The following is a 20,086-nucleotide window of genomic DNA, read 5'->3' on the forward strand; positions in this document are numbered from 1 at the left end:
TATAGAATAATATCATTATCCACCCCCCTCCCCACTTAAAAATAGAATAATATCATTATCCACCCCCCTCCCCACCTACACATAGAATAATATCATTATCACCCCCTCCCCCCTCCCCACCTACACATAGAATAATCTCATTATCCACCCCCCTCCCCACCTACACATAGAATACTATCATTATCACCCCCCTCCCCACCTACACATAGAATAATATCATTATCCACCTCCCTCCCCACCTACACATATAATAATATCATTATCCATCCCCCTCCCCACCTACACATAGAATAATATCATTATCCACCCCTTCCCCACCTACATATAGAATAATATCATTATCCACCCCCCTCCCCACGTACAAATAGAATAATATCATTATCCACCCCCCTCCCCACCTACACATAGAATAATATCATTATCACCCCCTCCCCCCTCCCCACCTACACATAGAATAATATCATTATCCACCCCCCTCCCCACGTACACATAGAATAATATCATTATCCACCCCCCTCCCCACCTACACATAGAATAATATCATTATCACCCCCTCCCCCCTCCCCACCTACACATAGAATAATATCATTATCCACCCCCCTCCCCACGTACACATAGAATAATATCATTATCCACCCCCCTCCCCACCTACACATAGAATAATATCATTATCACCCCCTCCCCCCTCCCCACCTACACATAGAATAATATCATTATCCACCCCCCTCCCCACCTACACATAGAATAATATCATTATCACCCCCCTCCCCACCTACACATAGAATAATATCATTATCACCCCCTCCCCCCTCCCCACCTACGCATAGAATAATATCATTATCACCCCCTCCCCACCTACACATAGAATAATATCATTATCACCCCCTCCCCACCTACACATAGAATAATATCATTATCACCCCCTCCCCCCTCCCCACCTACACATAGAATAATATCATTATCCACCCCCCTCCCCACCTACACATAGAATACTATCATTATCACCCCCCTCCCCACCTACACATAGAATAATATCATTATCACCCCCTCCCCCCTCCCCACCTACGCATAGAATAATATCATTATCACCCCCTCCCCACCTACACATAGAATAATATCATTATCCACCCTCCTCCCCACCTACGCATAGAATAATATCATTATCACCCCTTCCCCACCTACACATTGAATAATATCATTATCCAACCCCCTCCCCATCTACACATAGAATAATATCATTATCCACCCCCCTCCCCACCTACACATAGAATAATATCATTATCACCCCCTCCCCACCTACACATAGAATAATATCATTATCCACCCCCTCCCCACCTACACATAGAATAATATCATTATCACCCCCGTCCCCACCTCCACATAGAATAATATCATTATCACCCTCCTCCCCCCTCCCCACCTACACGTAGAATAATATCATTATCACCCCCCTCCCCATCTACACGTAGAATAATATCATTATCCACCCCCCCTCCCCACCTACACATAGAATAATATCATTATCACCCCCCTCCCCACCTACACATAGAATAACATCATTATCACCCCCCTCCCCACCTAAACATAGAATAATATCATTATCCACCCCCCTCCCCACCTACACATAGAATAATATCATTATCCACCTCCCTCCCCACCTACACATAGAATAATATCATTATCCATCCCCCTCCCCACCTACACATAGAATAATATCATTATCCACCCCTTCCCCACCTACATATAGAATAATATCATTATCCACCCCCCTCCCCACGTACAAATAGAATAATATCATTATCCACCCCCCTCCCCACCTACACATAGAATAATATCATTATCACCCCCTCCCCCCTCCCCACCTACACATAGAATAATATCATTATCCACCCCCCTCCCCACCTACACATAGAATACTATCATTATCACCCCCCTCCCCACCTACACATAGAATAATATCATTATCACCCCCTCCCCCCTCCCCACCTACGCATAGAATAATATCATTATCCACCCCCCTCCCCACCTACACATAGAATAATATCATTATCAACCCCTCCCCACCTACACATAGAATAATATCATTATCACCCCCTCCCCCCTCCCCACCTACACATAGAATAACATCATTATCACCCCCCTCCCCACCTAAACATAGAATAATATCATTATCCACCCCCCTCCCCACCTACACATAGAATAATATCATTATCCACCCCCTTCCCCACCTACACGTAGAATAATATCATTATCACCCCCTCCCCACCTACACATAGAATAATATCATTATCCACCTCCCTCCCCACCTACACATTGAATAATATCATTATCCACCCCTTCCCCACCTACATATAGAATAATATCATTATCCACCCCCCTCCCCACCTCCATATAGAATAATATCATTATCACCCCCCTCCCCACCAACACATAGAATAATATCATTATCCACCCCCCTCCCCACCTCCATATAGAATAATATCATTATCACCCCCCTCCCCACCTACACATAGAATAATATCATTATCCACCCCCTTCCCCACCTACACATAGAATAATATCATTATCCCCCCCTCCCCCCCTCCATATAGAATAATATCATTATCCAAAGTTCCCTCGGCATGTAACACACACACACACGAATACTCACCCTTACACTCTCCAGTGAGAGTAGTAAACTTGACAGTCGTGGATTTGAACCCAGGTAGACACTGACAAAAGAAGCTCCCCTGTGTGTTGTAACACGTGGCATTACTTCCACAGGGTGGGGTACTGTCCCACTCTTTACACTCATCTATATCAACACATGATTTTCTCCCATTGGCTATGAAGCCCCCGGGGCAAACTATGGCCTCTAGATTCCCCAGTAGACTGAAATGAAGACCTGTAGAGAGAGAGAGAGAGAGAGAGAGAGAGAGAGAGAGAGAGAGAGAGAGAGAGAGAGAGAGAGAGAGAGAGAGAGAGAGAGAGAGAGAGAGAGAGAGAGAGAGAGAGAGAGAGAGAGAGAGAGAGAGAGAGAGAGAGAGAGAGAGAGAGAGAGAGAGAGAGAGAGAGAGAGATTGTTACAACACTGTATATATATAATATGACATTTGTAATGTCTTTCTTGTTTTGAAACTTCTGTATGTGTAATGTTTACTGTTAATTTGTATTGTTTATTTCACTTTTGTGTATTATCTACCTCACTTGCTTTGGCAATGTTAACACATGTTTCCCATGCCAATAAAGCCCCTTGAATTGAATTGAATTGAATTGAGAGAGAGAGAGAGCGAGAGAGAGATTTTCAACCAGTTTCCTACTACGGGCTTCATCCCTGTCAACACTCTGGACCAAGTTGGGATACAATTATTTTTATTATTTTTTACAATTTGTTCGCAAATGGCACTCTGTTCAATAGGCTCGTGTACTATAGGGTATAATCACTAGTAATATACTTATTTTCCACATTGCAACTTTAGCTAGGTTACTAAACTGAAGTATAGTAGAGAAGACATGGATATTATAACTAGGTTACTAAACTGAAGTATAGTAGAGAATACAGAGATATTATAGCTAGGTTACTAAACTGAAGTATAGTAGAGAAGACAGATATATTATAGCTAGGTTACTAACCTGAAGAATAGTAGAGAAGACAGATATATTATAGCTAGGTTACTAAACTGAAGTATAGGAGAGAAGACAGAGATATTATAGCTAGGTTACTAAACTGAAGTATAGGAGAGAAGACAGAGATATTATAGCTCGGTTACTAAACTGAAGTATAGGAGAGAATACAGATATATTATAGCTAGGTTCTAAACTGAAGTATAGGAGAGAAGACAGAGATATTATAGCTGGGTTACTAAACTGAAGTATAGGAGAGAAGACAGAGATATTATAGCTAGGTTACTAAACTGAAGTATAGGAGAGAAGACAGAGATAGTATTGTCACGTTCCTGACCTTATTTTCCCTTGTTTAGCTTTGTTTAGTTGGTCAGGACGTGAGCTGGGTGGGCAGTCTATGTTATTTGTGTCTTGTTTAGGTTCTTTGTTAATTAGCCTTATATGGTTCTCAATCAGGGGCAGGTGTTTGACGTTTCCTCTGATTGAGAACCATATTAAGGTAGGCTGTTCACACCGTTTGTTTGTGGGTGATTGTCTTCCGTGTCAGTGTATGTACCACACGGGACTGTTTCGTTTGTCTAGTCTGTTCCTGTTCGTGCGTTCTTTGTGTTCTGTAAGTTCTCATGTTCAGGTCGGTATACGTCGTTTGTTGTTTTGTAAATTCTCAAGTGTGCTTCGTGTTCGTCTTGTTTAAATAAATTCATCATGTATTCCACCAAGCTGCGTTTTGGTCCGATCCATGCTCCTCCTCAGACGAGGAGGAGAACAATCGTTACAGAATCACCCACCGACCAAGGACCAAGCAGCGTGGGAAAAAGCAGCAGCAGCGATCGCAGGATTTCTGGACATGGGAAGAAATACTGGACGGTAAAGGACCCTGGGCACAACCTGGAGAATATCGCCGCCCTCGTGAAGAGCTGGAGGCAGCTAAAGCCGAGAGGCGGTGGTATAAGGAGGCAGCACGGAAGCGAGGCTGGAAGCCTGTGAGTCAAGCCCAAAAATGTATTGGGGGGGGGGCGCTAAAGGGTAGTGTGGCGAAGTCAGGTAGGAGACCTGCGCCAACTTCCCGAGCTTACCGTGGAGAGCGAAAGTACGGGCAGACACCGTGTTATGCGGTAGAGCGCACGGTGTCTCCTGTACGTGTGCATAGCCCGGTGCGATACATTCCAGCTCCTCGTATCGGCCGGGCTAGATTGGGCATTGAGCCAGGTGCCATGAAGCCGGCTCAAAGCGTCTGGTCTCCAGTGCGTCTCCTCGGGCCGGCATACATGGCACCAGCCTTACGCATCGTGTCCCCGGTTCGCCAACACAGCCCAGTGCGGGTTATTCCACCTCCCCGCACTAGTCGGGCTACGGGGAGCATTCAACCAGGTAAGGTTGGGCAGGCTCAGTGCTCAAGGGAGCCAGTACGCCTGCACGGTCCGGTATATCCGGCGCCACCTCCCCGCCCCAGCCCAGTACCACCAGTGCCTACACCACGCACCAGGCTTCAGGTGCGTAACCTTAGCCCGGTACCACCAGTTCCGGCACCACGCACCAGGCCTACTGTGCGCCTCAGCCGCCCAGAGTCTGCCGTCTGCCCAGTGCCGCCTGCACTGCCCGTCTGCCCAGAGCCGCCTGCACTGCCCGTCTGCCCAGAGCCGCCTGCACTGCCCGTCTGCCCAGAGCCGCCTGTGCTATCCGTTTGCCCAGCGTCGTCTGAACTGCCCGTCTGTCCCGAGCCGTCAGAGCTGCCCGTCTGCCCCGAGCCAGAGCCGTCAGCCAGCCATGACCAGCCAGAGCCGTTAGACAGTCCGGAGCTGCCCCTCAGTCCGGAGCTGCCCCTCAGTCCGGTGCTGCTCTTCAGTCTGGTGCTGCTCCTCAGTCTGGTGCTGCCCCTCAGTCCGGTGCTGCCCCTCAGTCCGGAGCTGCCCCTCAGTCCGGTGCTGCCCCTCAGTCCGGTGCTGCCCCTTAGTCCGGTGCTGCCCCTTATCCCGGTGTTGCCCCTTAGTCCGGTGCTGTCACTTAATCCAGGTGGGTTAATTTGGAGGGTGGTCATTGGGAGGAGTCTACGGAAGCTGGGATTGACTATGGTGGGGTGGGGACAACGTCCAGAGCCAGAGCCGCCACCGTGGACAGATGCCCACCCAGACCCTCCCCTATAGGTTCAGTTTTGCGGCCGGAGTCCGCATCTTGGGGGGGGGGGGGGGTACTGTCACGTTCCTGACCTTATTTTCCTTTGTTTAGCTTTGTTTAGTTGGTCAAGACGTGAGCTGGGTGGGCAGTCTATGTTATTTGTTTCTTGTTTAGGTTCATTGTTAATTAGCCTTATATGGTTCTCAATCAGGGGCAGGTGTTTGACGTTTCCTCTGATTGAGACCAATATTAACTTCTTGGCACTACAGGGGGTGCTGTTTCAACTTCGACATTTAGCGTTCCCAAATTAAACTGCCTCGTACTCAATTCTTGCTCGTACAATATGCATATTATTATTACTATTGGATAGAAAACACTCTCTAGTTTCTAAAACCGTTTGAATTATTTCTCTGAGTGAAACAGAACTCGTTTGGCAGCGAAATTCCTGATAGGTACTGCAAAAGCTGAAAATGTTGAATCTGTTCTAGGATCAGTTTAAAACTCTGTATGCATCCTATGGGTCGTCATGAACTGCACCCGCCTTCCCCTGGATGTCAGTAACCAATGAGAAGTGGAATGGAGCTTCTACGTAGATCTCAGAGCTTATAAAACGCCATGGCATGCAGTGTCCGCTCTTTTCGACTTTCGTCAAGACGCAGAGGAGGACATCAGAATGGCATGCTCAAACGCTCTCGTTTTAGGCCTTATGTATATCCGTCTGTGATTTAATTCGATATAAGTGTTAGAAACATCATAACGAAGTTATTTTAAACCGAGTTATATCAGTTTATGCGAGTATATTGCTATTTTCGGTATTTCCTTAGTATTGCGCTTTAACGATTTGGGCATGTCTGTGCGACATAGTATAACCACGACTTGTGCCGCTAAATATGCACATTTTCGAACAAACTCTATATGCATTGTGTAATATGATGTTATAGGACTGTCATGTGAAGAATTCTGAGAAGGTTAGTGAAAAAATTAATATATTTTGGTGACTTATACTAATCGCTATGTTTTTGCTTGAATCAATGCTGTTGTGATGTTTGCTATTGTGGTAAGCTAATATAACGTTATATTGTGTTTTCGCTGTAAAACACTTAGAAAATCTGAAATATTGTCTGGATTCACAAGATCTGTGTCTTTCAATTGCTGTACGCTGTGTATTTTTAAGAAATGTTTTATGATGAGTAATTAGGTAATACACGTTGCTCTCTGTAGTTATTCTAGTCGCTTCGGTGAGAGTTGGTGATGGTGGCTGCAATGGTAAACTATGATTTATACCTGAAATATGCACATTTTTCTAACAAAACATATGCTATACAATAAATATGTTATCAGACTGTCATCTGATTAAGTTTTTTCTTGGTTAGTGGCTATTTATATCTTTATTTGGTCGAATTAGTGATGGCTACCTATGCAGGGAAAAATGGTGGACAAAAAAAAGTTGTGTCTTTTGCTATGGTGGTTAGCTAATAGAAATACATATTTTGTCTTCCCTGTAAAACATTTAAAAAATCGGAAATGATGGCTGGATTCACAAGATCTGTATCTTTCATTTGGTGTCTTGGACTTGTGATTTCATGAACATTTTATTATATGATATCCCTGTGGCTTTAGGCTAGGCTATGCTAGTCAGCTTTTCTGATGGGGGGGATCCCGGATCCGGGATGGGTAGCAGTGAAATTAAGGTAGGCTGTTCACACTGTTTGTTTGTGGGTGATTGTCTTCCGTGTCAGTGTTTGTACCACACGGGACTGTTTCGTTTGTCTAGTCTGTTCCTGTTCGTGCGTTCTTCGTGTTCTGTAAGTTCTCATGTTCAGGTCGGTCTACGTCGTTTGTTGTTTTGTAAATTCTCAAGTGTGCTTCGTGTTCGTCTTGTTTAAATAAATTCATCATGTATTCCACACAAGCTGCGTTTTGGTCCGATCCATGCTCCTCCTCAGACGAGGAGGAGAACAATCGTTACAAGTATAAGTTGTTTACTAAACGTAAAGGGGAATATCACTCAAAACTATCTTTTGGTATTTGTTTCATTATGTTTTGCATATCAGCAGTAAAGTTGTCAAGATTTTGGACTTTTAAGAAGAAAAGTGTCTCCAGCCACATCATCATGATAATGTATATATATCACTGAACACAGAGTGAGTCCATGTAACTTAATATGTGAATTGTTAAGCACATTCTTACTCCTGAGCTTATTTAGTCTTGACATAACAAAGGGGTTGAATACTTATTGACTCAAAACATTTCAGCTTTTCATTTCAACATACATACACACACGTACAGAGAGTGAGGGTCTTTATGAAGTTATAAAAACGACCTCCCTTCATCAACAGACACTGTGTCAGAGACGTCATCCTCTCCCTCCCTCCCTCCTCTCTCTCTTTCTTTCTCTCATTCTAAATGTTGAACTGTCTGTCTGTCTGTCTGTCTGTCTGTCTGTCTGTCTGTCTGTCTGTCTGTCTGTCTGTCTGTCTGTCTGTCTGTCTGTCTGTCTGTCTTTCTATCCTTTTTCATATCTCTTGACCTCCTCTCTCTCTCCCTCTCTGCCACCCTCTCTGTCCCTCCCTGAGACGTGGATGTAGATTAAGGCAGCTCCCTGCACCTCTCTGATTCATAGGGGTTGAGTTAAACACGGAAGACACATTTCTGTTGAATGCATTCAGTTGTACAACTGACACTTAGAAAAAAAGGTGCTATCTAGAACCGAAAAGGGTTCTTCAACTGTCCCCATAGGATAACCGTTTGAAGAACCCTTTTTGGTTCCAGGAAGAACTATTTTGGGTTCCAAATAGAACCCTTTCCACAGAGGGTTCTACATGGAAACAAAAAGAGTTCTACATTGAACCAAAAAGTAAAAACACTTTATGGGGACAGTCAAAGAACCATTTTGTAAGCATTTTTTCTAAGACTATAGGTATTCCCGTCCCCTCATTCTCTGTATAGTTCAATCCCATGTTGTTTTTGTCAGTAGCTCTCTGTCTCCCCCCCCTCTCTCTCTCTATCTCTCTCTCTCCCCCCCCCCTCTCTCTCTCTCTCCCCCTCTCTCTCTCCCCCCCTCTCTCTCTCTCCCCCTCTCTCTCTCTCTCTCTCTCTCTCTCTCTCTCACACACCCTCTCTCTCGCTCTCTCCCCCTCCCCCCTCTCTCTCTACCCCCCCCCCCCCCCCCTCTGTACTCATATCAAATACATATCAAATACTATTTAAAACATTTCAGAAGTGTCGTATGGGCAGGGTTTGTACTGTAGCCACAATTCTATTGGTTCAATTACGTTAGGCAAGCTCAATCAAGCCCAGATTAACTATTTGCAATGATATCGAGTAGTATGTGAACCCAGCTCTGACTCATTCAGGGACACTCCAGATAGCCGACTAGTGTCAATGGTGCAACTGTGTTGCTTCCTGGAAACATTGACATTCTGACAGTAATAAAAAACAGAACATACCCTGAACATAGTACTACATCCATAACATAACTACCTGCACATAGTACTACATCCATAACATCCATAACATAACTACCTGAACATAGTACTACATCCATAACATAACTACCTGCACATAGTACTACATCCATAACATAACTACCTGAACATAGTACTACATCCATAACATAATTACCTGAACATAGTACTGAATCCATAACACAACTACCTAAACATAGTACTACATCCATAACATCCATAACATAACTACCTGAACATAGTACTACATCCATAACATCCATAACATAACTACCTGGACATAGTACTACATCCATAACATCCATAACATAACTACCTGAACATAGTACTACATCCATAACATCCATAACATAACTACCTGAACAAAGTACTACATCCATAACATCCATAACACAACTACCTGAACATAGTACTACATCCATAACATAACTACCTGAACATAGTTCTACATCCATTACATCCATAACATAACTACCTGAACAATGTACTACATCCATAACATCCATAACATAACTACCTGAACATAGTACTACATCCATGCCATAACTACCTGAACATAGTACTACATCCATAACATCCATAACATAACTACCTGAACATAGTACTACATCCATAACATAACTACCTGAACATAGTACTAAATCCATAACATAACTACCTGAACATAGTACTACATCCATAACATCCATAACATAACTACCTGAACTTAGTACTACATCCATAACATAACTACCTGAACATAGTACTACATCCATAACATAACTACCTGAACATAGTACTACATCCATTACATCCATAACATAACTACCTGAACATAGTACTACATCCATAACATCCATAACATAACTACCTGAACATAGTACTACATCCATAACATCCATAACATAACTACCTGAACATAGTACTACATCCATAACATTCATAACATAACTACCTGAACATAGTACTACATACATAACATAACTACCTGAACATAGTAATACATCCATAACATAACTACCTGAACATAGTACTACATCCATAACATAACTACCTGAACATAGTACTACATCCATAACATCCATAACATAACTACCTGAACATAGTACTACATCCATTACATCCATAACATAACTACCTGAACATAGTACTACGTACATCCATAACATAACTACCTGAACATAGTACTACATCCATAACATTCATAACATAACTACCTGAACATAGTACTACATACATAACATAACTACCTGAACATAGAAATACATCCATAACATAACTACCTGAACATAGTACTACATCCATTACATCCATAACATAACTACCTGAACATAGTACTACATCCATAACATAACTACCTGAACATAGTACTACATCCATAACATAACTACCTGAACATAGTACTACATCCATAACATCCATAACATAATTACCTGAACATAGTACTACATCCATAACATAACTACCTGAACATAGTACTACATCCATAACATAACTACCTGAACATAGTACTACATCCATAACATAACTACCTGAACATAGTACTACATCCATAACATCCATAACACAACTACCTGAATGTACCTTAAATACAGTAACACATAACATAACATGCTAACTTATAGCATAACATAACATAGTAAATGATGTATATTAAAATCTTATGTTAACTTATTAACTGAAAGGCCCATTGCAATCAAAAATGTGATTTCCCTGTGTTTTATATATACACACAGAACATTAACAAGTACCTATTCTTTCCATGACAGACTGACCAGGTGAATCAAGGTGAAAACTATGATCATTACACAGGTGCACCTTTTTGGAGAAATGTCCTCTGGTCTGTTGAAACAAAAATATAACTTTTTGGCCATAATGACCATCGTTATGTTTGGAGGAAAAAGGGGGACGCTTGCAAGCCGAAGAACACCATAAGAGTGAAGCACGGGGGTGGCAGCATCATGTTGTGGGGGTGCTTTGCTGCAGAAGGGACTGGTGCACTTCACAAAATAGATGGGATCATGAGGAAAGAAAATTATGTGGATATATTGAAGCAACATCTCAAGACATCAGTCAGGAAGTTAAAGCTTGGTCGCAAATGAGTCTTCCAAATCGACAATGACCCCAAGCATACTTCCATGTTGTGGAAAAATGGCTTAAGGACAACAAAGTCAAGGTAATGGAGTGGCCATCACAAGGCCCTGACCTAAATCCCATAGAAAATTTGTGGGCAGAACTGAAAAAGTGTGTGCCAGCAAGGAGGCCTACAAACCTGACTCAGTTACACCAGCTCTGTATGGAGGAATGGGACAAAATTCACCCAACTTATTGTGGGAAGCTTGTGGAAGGCTACCTGAAACGTTTGACCCAAGTTAAACAATTTAAAGGCAATGCTACCAAATACTAATTGAGTGTATGTAAACTTCTGACCCACTGGGAATGTGATGAAAGAAATAAAAGCTGAAATAAATCATTCTCTCTACTATTATTCTGACATTTCACATTCTTAAAATGAAGTGGTGATCCTAACTGAGCTAAGACAGGGAATTTACTAGGATTAAATGTCAAGAATTGTGAAATACTGAGTTTAAATGTATTTAGCTAAGCTGTATGTAAACTTCCGACTTCAACTGTATATACCCTGAATATACAAAACATTAACAAATACCTATTCTTTCAATGACAGACTGACCAGGTGAATCAAGGTGAAAACTATGATCATTACACAGGTGCACCTTGTGCTGGGGTACATAAAAGGCCACTCTAAAATGTGCAGTTCTGTCACACAACACTTTGCCACAGATGCTTCACGTTTTGAGGGAGTGTGCAATTGGCATGCTGACTGCAGAAATGTCCACCATAGCTGTTGCCAGATAATTTAATATTAATTTCTCTACCATAACCCGCCCCCAACTTAGTTTTAGAGAATTTTGAAGTACGTCCAAGCGGCCTCACAACCGCCGACCACGTGTATGCCTACGTGTGGGCGAGCGATTTGCTGATGTTAACGTTGTGAACGAATCAAATCAAATCAAATCAAAATATAATTTTATTTGTCACATACACATGGTTAGCAGATGTTAATGCGAGTGTAGCGAAATGCTTGTGCTTCTAGTTCCGACAATGCAGTAATAAGCAACAAGTAATCTAACCTAACAATTCCACAACTACTACCTTATAAACCCAAGTGTAAAGGGATAAAGAATATGTACATAAAGATATATGAATGAGTGATGGTACAGAACGGCATAGGCAAGATGCAGTAGATGGTATAGAGTACAGTATATACATATGAGATGAGTAATGTAGGGTATGTAAACATAAAGTGGCATACTTTAAAGTGGCTAGTGATACATGTATTACATAAAGATGGCAAGATGCAGTAGATGATATAGAGTACAGTATATACATATACATATGAGATGAGTAATGTAGGGTATGTAAACATTATATTAAGTGGCATTGTTTAAAGTGGCTAGTGGTACATTTTTACATAATTTCCATCAATTCCCATTATTAAAGTGGCTGGAGTTGAGTCAGTATGTTGGCAGCGGCCACTAAATGTTAGTGGTGGCTGTTTAACAGTCTGATGGCCTTGCGATAGAAGCTGTTTTTCAGTCTCTCGGTCCCTGCTTTGATGCACCTGTACTGACCTCGCCTTCTGGATGATAGCGGGGTGAACAGGCAGTGGCTTGGGTGGTTGTTGTCCTTGATGATCTCTATGGCCTTCCTGTGACATCGGGTGGTGTAGGTGTCCTGGAGGAGAGGTAGTTTGCCCCCGGTGATGCGTTGTGCAGGCCTCACTACCCTCTGGAGAGCCTTACGGTTGTGGGCGGAGCAGTTGCCGTACCAGGCGGTGATACAGCCCGACAGGATGCTCTCGATTGTGCATCTGTAGAAGTTTGTGAGTGCTTTTGGTGACAAGCCGAATTTCTTCAGCCTCCTGAGGTTGAAGAGGCGCTGCTGCGCCTTCTTCACAACGCTGTCTGTGTGGGTGGACCAATTCAGTTTGTCCGTGATGTGTACACCGAGGAACTTAAAACTTTCCACCTTCTCCACCACTGTCCCGTCGATGTGGATAGGGGGGTGCTCCCTCTGCTGTTTCCTGAAGTCCACAATCATCTCCTTTGTTTTGCTGACGTTGAGTGTGAGGTTATTTTCCTGACACCACACTCCGAGGGCCCTCACCTCCTCCCTGTAGGCCGTCTCGTCGTTGTTGGTAATCAAGCCTACCACTGTAGTGTCGTCCACAAACTTGATGATTGAGTTGGAGGCGTGCATGGCCACGCAGTCATGGGTGAACAGGGAGTACAGGAGAGGGCTCAGAACGCACCCTTGTGGGGCCTCTGTGTTGAGGATCAGCGGGGTGGAGATGTTGTTACCTACCCTCAACACCTGGGGGCGGCCCATCAGGAAGTCCAGGACCCAGTTGCACAGGGCGGGGTCGAGACCCAGGGTCTCGAGCTTGATGACGAGTTTGGAGGGTACTATGGTGTTAAATGCTGAGCTGTAGTCGATGAACAGCATTCTCAAATAAGTATTCCTCTTGTCCAGATGGGTTAGGGCAGTGTGCAGTGTGGTTGCGATTGCGTAGTCGAACAGAGTGCCCCATGGTGGCAGTGAGGTTATTGTTTGGGCAAGCATAAACTATGGACGACGAACAAAATTGCATTTTATTGAAGGCGATTTTGAATGCAAAGAGATACCTTGACAAGATCCTGAGGCCAATTGTCAAGCCATTCATCCACTACCATCACCTCATGTTTCAGCATGACAATGCACTGCCCCATGTTGCAAGGATTCACACTGTAACCATGGTTGTAACATTCACACTGTATCCATGGTTGTAACATTCACACTGTAACCATGGTTGTAACATTCACACTGTATCCATGGTTGTAACATTCACACTGTATCCATGGTTGTAACATTCACACTGTAACCATGGTTGTAACATTCACAATGTATCCATGGATGTAACATTCACACTGTATCCATGGTTGTAACATTCACACTGTATCCATGGTTGGAACATTCACACTGTAACCATGGTTGTAACATTCACAATGTATCCATGGTTGTAACATTAACACTGTATCCATGGTTGTAACATTCACAATGTATCCATGGATGTAACATTCACACTGTATCCATGGATGTAACATTCACACTGTATCCATGGTTGTAACATTCACAATGTATCCATGGTTGTAACATTAACACTGTATCCATGGTTGTAACATTCACAATGTATCCATGGATGTAACATTCACACTGTATCCATGGTTTTAACATTCACACTGTATCCATGGTTGGGTTGTAACATTCACACTGTAACCATGGTTGTAACATTCACACACAATATTCTATAGCAACTCAACTATAAATGACAGTGAATTATGAAAAAACACCTCTCTCATTTTGTCACTCTCTCACACACAAACACAAAAACACACAAACACACACAAACACAGATAGTCAAGTTCCAAAGATATACAAGGTTAGACTCACCCAGAACAAGTAGAAGAGTTCTGGTCCCCATCTCAAAGACAGACTGGTATTATATCCAGACAACTAGTAGGATCCTAATAAAACTAGTCCCACAAGAACAATCAGTCTGATATTAAATCTGCTTTACAGTTGAATTCAGATTGAAGAAAATCCCAGTTTAACAAGGTTTTTATTCCGTATGATAAGTGGTGAGAAAATAAATACATTTTCCCTCACAGTTTGAGCCACATGGGGTGAGAAAGAAAATATTTAGTTCCTCTCTCTGCTCTCTCTTCCTCTTTCTGTTAGAACGCGCCCCATTCTCTCTGTTTCACACTCCCCCCTCTCTTCCCCTCCTCTCTCTGTCCTTCTCTCACTCTTTCTATTTCAACCCTTCCTCTGCTTCCCCTTTCTTTCTCTCAATATCTTCTGATAAGTGTATATTTTTCTCTTCTTATACCCCTTGTTTCTCTCTAGTTCTCGAGAGAGAGAGAGAGAGAGAGAGAGAGAGAGAGAGAGAGAGAGAGAGAGAGAGAGAGAGAGAGAGAGAGAGAGAGAGAGAGAGAGAGAGAGAGAGAGAGAGAGAGAGAGAGAGAGAGAGAGAGAGAGAGAGAGAGAGAGAGAGAGAGAGAGAGAGAGAGAGAGAGAGAGAGAGAGATAGTTATTCAACCAGACAACCACTTTAAGCGTAGACTCTTTTAAGACAATGTGCACATCCCAAATGAAACCATATTCCCTATGTAGGGCACCATTAGTCAAAAGATGTTCACTATAGGGAATAGGGTGCATTTGGGACACACCCAATATATCAATTAGTGATCGCCATGGGATATAGAACTACTAGTAATACTAAGCCTGTTATTGGTCCAGAATGTATTCTTTCTGATGTCACAGTGTAAAGTGTTCCAAAAAGAGGGAACCTATCAACAAAACCATGTGGGATTGTTAATATTGTACTGATCTACATGTTCCTGCCAATACAGGGATCTACTGTATAGAAAGTGAAGTAGGACAGAAGTCATTAGAGAAGGGATCTACTGTATAGAATGTGAAGTAGGACAGAAGTCATTAGAGAAGGGATATACTGTATAGAAAGTGAAGTAGCACAGAAGTTATTAGAGAAGGGATATACTGTATAGAAATTGAAGTAGGACAGAAGTCATTAGAGAAGGGATCTACTGTATAGAAATTGAAGTAGGACAGAAGTCATTAGAGAAGGGATCTACTGTATAGAAAGTGAAGTAGGACAGAAGTCATTAGAGAAGGGATCTACTGTATAGAAAGTGAAGCAGGACAGAAGTCATTAGAGAAGGGATCTACTGTATAGAAACTGAAGTAGGACAGAAGTCATTAGAGAAGGGATCTACTGTATAGAAACTGAAGTAGGACAGAAGTCATTAGAGAAGAGATCTACTGTATAGAAAGTGAAGTAGGACTGAAGTCATTAGAGAAGGGATCTCAGGGTGGACACTCACCATGGTCTGAGAAGGCGTCAACACATTCAGGTTAGACACAACTAGACATGCACATCCTGTGTGTGTGTGTGTGTGTGTGTGTGTGTGTGTGTGTGTGTGTGTGTGTGTGTGTGTGTGTGTGTGTGTGTGTGTGTGTGTGTGTGTGTGTGTGTGTGTGTGGTAAGGTGACATCTACAGTAGGTTATTTGTAGCAACAATTTATTGTGTCTAAAATTACTGAAACACACCCTCTCTCTCTCTCTCTCTCTCTCTCTCTCTCTCTCTCTCTCTCTCTCTCTCTCTCTCTCTCTCTCTCTCTCTCTCTCTCTCTCTCTCTCTCTCTCTCTCTCTCTCTCTCTCTCTCTCTCTCTCTCTCTCTCTCTCTCTCTCTCTCTCTCTCTCTCTCTCTCTCTCTCTCTCTCTCTCTCTCTCTCTCTCTCTCTCTCTCTCTCTCTCTCTCTCTCACACACACACACACACACACACACACACACACACACACACACACACACACACAAACACACTACTGAGTACACAGTCAAGTACAACACTAAGTGCTTACATTCAGAATGGTTGATAAAATGTCATGAAAATGGTATGTTCTCTAAAAGTATAAAATACACAACTTGTCGAAGTAAAAGTGGGGCACAACAGTTTATAATAAGTTAACTTCTTTGGGATAGGGGGCGCTATTTTCACTTTGGGATAAAATCGTGCCCAATTTAAACGGCCTCGTACTCTATTCTAGATCGTACAATATGCATATTATTATTACTATTGGATAGAAAACACTCTCAAGTTTCTAAAACCGTTTGAATTATATCTGTGAGTAAAACAGAACTCATTTTGCAGCAAACTTCCTGTCAGGAAGTGAAAAATCTGAAATCGAGGCTCTGTTCCAGGGCCTTCCTATTAATTTGCTTGAAATCTATGGATATACACTTCATATGCCTTCCACTAGATGTCAACAGGCAGTGAGAGGTGAAATGGGGTGTATAGCTTGATCTGAGGTCAAACGAGAGCTCTTGGAATGACGTGACCCCAAATTTCCTTTGTTCAGCAAGGCGCGGAAAGGAACCCTGGATTGCGTTCTGAAAAGCTTTCGTTATAGACGGCTAATATCTCCGGCTTTGATTTTATTTGATAAATGTGATAATATCATCGTAAAGTATGTTTTTTCAATATAGTTTTATCAGATTATTGAAAGTTTATCGGGAGTTTTGGCTTTTTCCGTTCTCTGCGTTTGGTGATGATGGACAGCTTCGCGCCACTTGGCTAGCTTTGGTTGCTAATTCGACAGGAGAAAAGGACATTCTAAAACCAAACAACGATTGTTCTGGACAAAGGACCCCTTGTACAAGATTCTGATGGACGCTCAGCAAAAGTAGGAACCATTTATGATGTTATTTCGTATTTCTGTTGAAAATGTTTAGTACTATTTTCAGCCCTCATTGCAGGCGCTGTCTCGCTATAACGTAAGCTGTATGTCGTACTAAAGTTATTTTTAGAATTCTAATACTGCGATTGCATTAAAACCTGTTGGGGATGAGGGCGCTGTTGTGGCTATTTATGCTAATCGTGTAATTTTTTGAAACGGCTTCCCACAAAGTTCTTGATCGTACAATATGCATATTATTATTATTATTGGATAGAAAACAGTCTATAGTTTCTATAGGAGTTGAAATTTTGTCTCTAAGTGGAACAGAGCCCATTCTACAGCAATTTCCCTGACATGGAGTCAGATTCCAGAAATTTTGGCCACTGTTCTGGAGTCAGTTTAAAAGGGCACTGTTATTGATATGACTATACGGACACTGCTTACGTCTTCCCCTGGATGTCTTTACGTGATGACGATTTGAATTGGGTCGATTGCGCGTTCACAGGCACTATAAATTAAAAAACCCTGAGCCTAGTCACTCTTTTGGAGCTGCGTCATGCGCATAGAGGGCACCGACCCGCACCTGTTCCAAGCATTAGTGGAGGGAGTAATATTACTCGGGTCATGTTTCTACTCGTTATGGGAGTTAAAAACATCATAAGGTAGTTAATTTAAAGCGTTTTATAGCAATTTATATCCGTTTAGTGCGATTTTGGGACATTTATTTCTGAAAAGCTGTGAATTGCTGGGCACGCTTCCAGTTCATCCCGAACGCAGTTGGCATTTCCACATGGCAAGAGGACAGCTTTCCACCAAAAGACGATTGGACCCAAGAAAGGATCCTTTGCCCAAGATACCGATGGAAGAACAGCTCAAAGTAAGACATTTTTATTATGATAAATCGTGTTTTTGTCGAAAAGTGTTAGTGGCTTCGGACGCCATGTTTTTTGACGTAGCTTTGCTTGGCGCAAGCTGTATTGAAAAGTAAGGATAATTTAAAAAATGTAATTCCGCGATTGTATTAAGAATTAAATTGTCTATCAATCCCTGTCCACCCTATATTTTTTAGTCACGTTTATGAGTATTTATGTATAAGAGTAGATCACTGTCTAAGTGGCGCACAGACTTTTTCTGACCAGCTGAGATACATTTCACATTGTCTAACCATGATTTTGGTGGCTAAATATAAACATTTTCGATCAAACTCTATATGGATTGTGTAATATGATGTTACAGGAGTGTCATCTGAAGAATTCTGAGAAGGTTAGTGAAAAAATTAATATATTTTGGCGATGTTTACTTTTATCGCTCACTTTGGCTAGAATCAATGCTGGGCTGCTATGTGCTATGTGCTATGCTAATATAACGATTTATTGTGTTTTCGCTGTAAGACACTTAGAAAATCTGAAATATTGTCTGTATTCACAGGATCTGTGTCTTTCGATTCGTGTATGCTGTGTATTTTTACGAAATGTTTGATGATTAGTAAGTAGGTAAACACGTTGCTCTAAGTAGTTTTTCTATTCCATTTGTGACGGTGGGTGCAATTGTAACCAATGCCATCTACCTGAAATATGCACTTTTTTCTAACAAAACCTATCCCATACCATAAATATGTTATCAGACTGTCATCTGATGAGTTTTTTTATTGGTTAGGGGCTATAAATATCTTAGTTTAGCCGAATTGGTGATAGCTACTGGTGTTGGTGGACAAATAAAAGATGGTGGATTATGCTAATGTGTTTTTAGGTAATAGATGTACATCTTTACATATTGTGTCTTCCCTGTAAAACATTTTAAAAATCGGACATGTTGACTGGATTCACAAGATCTGTGTCTTTCATTAGCTGTATTGGACTTTAATGTGTGAAAGTTAAATATTTAAAAAAAAAAAAATTTTTGAATTTCGCGGCACTGGTTTTTCAGTGGGGGTGGGGGGGGAGTGCCGCTAGCGCCACTCTCATCCTAGAGAGGTTAAGAACTAGTGTATCTTTCATTTGCTGTCCAACATGTATTTTTTAGTAAAGTTTATGATGAGTTATTTGGTCAGATTAGGTGAGTGTCAGAAATATATCCGGAGATTCTGGGAAAAAGTTGCTACGTTTTCACAATGTATAACCACGGATTTCAGCTCTAAATATGCACATTTTCGAACAAAACATAAGTGTATTGTATAACCTGATGTTATAGGACTGTCATCTGATGAAGTTTGTCAAGGTTAGTGAAAAATTATATATCTTTTGCTGTTTTTTTGCGATCGCTAACTTTTGCTGCTTATAAATGGGTTGTGTGTAAGCTAATATAATGCTATATTGTGTTTTCGCTGTAAAACACTTAAAAAATCTGAAATATTGGCTGGATTCACAAGATGTTTATCTTTATTTGCTGTACACCATGTATTTGTCATAAATGTTTTATGATGAGTATTTAAGGTATTTCACGTTCCTCTCTGTAGTTATTCTTGCTGCTTCGGTGCTATTTGTGATTGTAGCTGCAATGTAAAACTATGATTTATACCTGAAATATGCACATTTTTCGAACAAAACAGTATATTATTTATATTATTACTGAACTGTACAGCTACTATTTATTCTTAAACC

The 20,086-nt window shown here is 41.8% G+C and overlaps 1 protein-coding gene across 2 annotated transcripts in view; it reads right to left on the reverse strand.

Annotated features, from left to right (window-relative positions):
* Positions 1-14,949, reverse strand: part of LOC139545630 (adhesion G protein-coupled receptor E2-like) — a 37,125-nt gene extending 22,176 nt beyond the window's left edge. The window contains exons 1-2 of one of the 2 annotated variants that reach the window (XM_071353606.1): positions 14,676-14,949; positions 2,651-2,884 (exon numbers count right to left, since the gene is read on the reverse strand). In XM_071353606.1, the coding sequence (XP_071209707.1) occupies positions 2,651-2,884; positions 14,676-14,706 (265 nt within the window). In that variant the 5' untranslated portion in view covers positions 14,707-14,949. The remainder of the gene's footprint in view (positions 1-2,650; positions 2,885-14,675) is intronic. The other variant, XM_071353615.1, reaches the window with a different exon arrangement.
* Positions 14,950-20,086: the final 5,137 nt, after the last annotated feature.

The sequence above is a fragment of the Salvelinus alpinus genome, chromosome 2 (assembly GCF_045679555.1).
Source record: "Salvelinus alpinus chromosome 2, SLU_Salpinus.1, whole genome shotgun sequence".
In the NCBI taxonomy this organism is placed as follows: domain Eukaryota; kingdom Metazoa; phylum Chordata; class Actinopteri; order Salmoniformes; family Salmonidae; genus Salvelinus; species Salvelinus alpinus.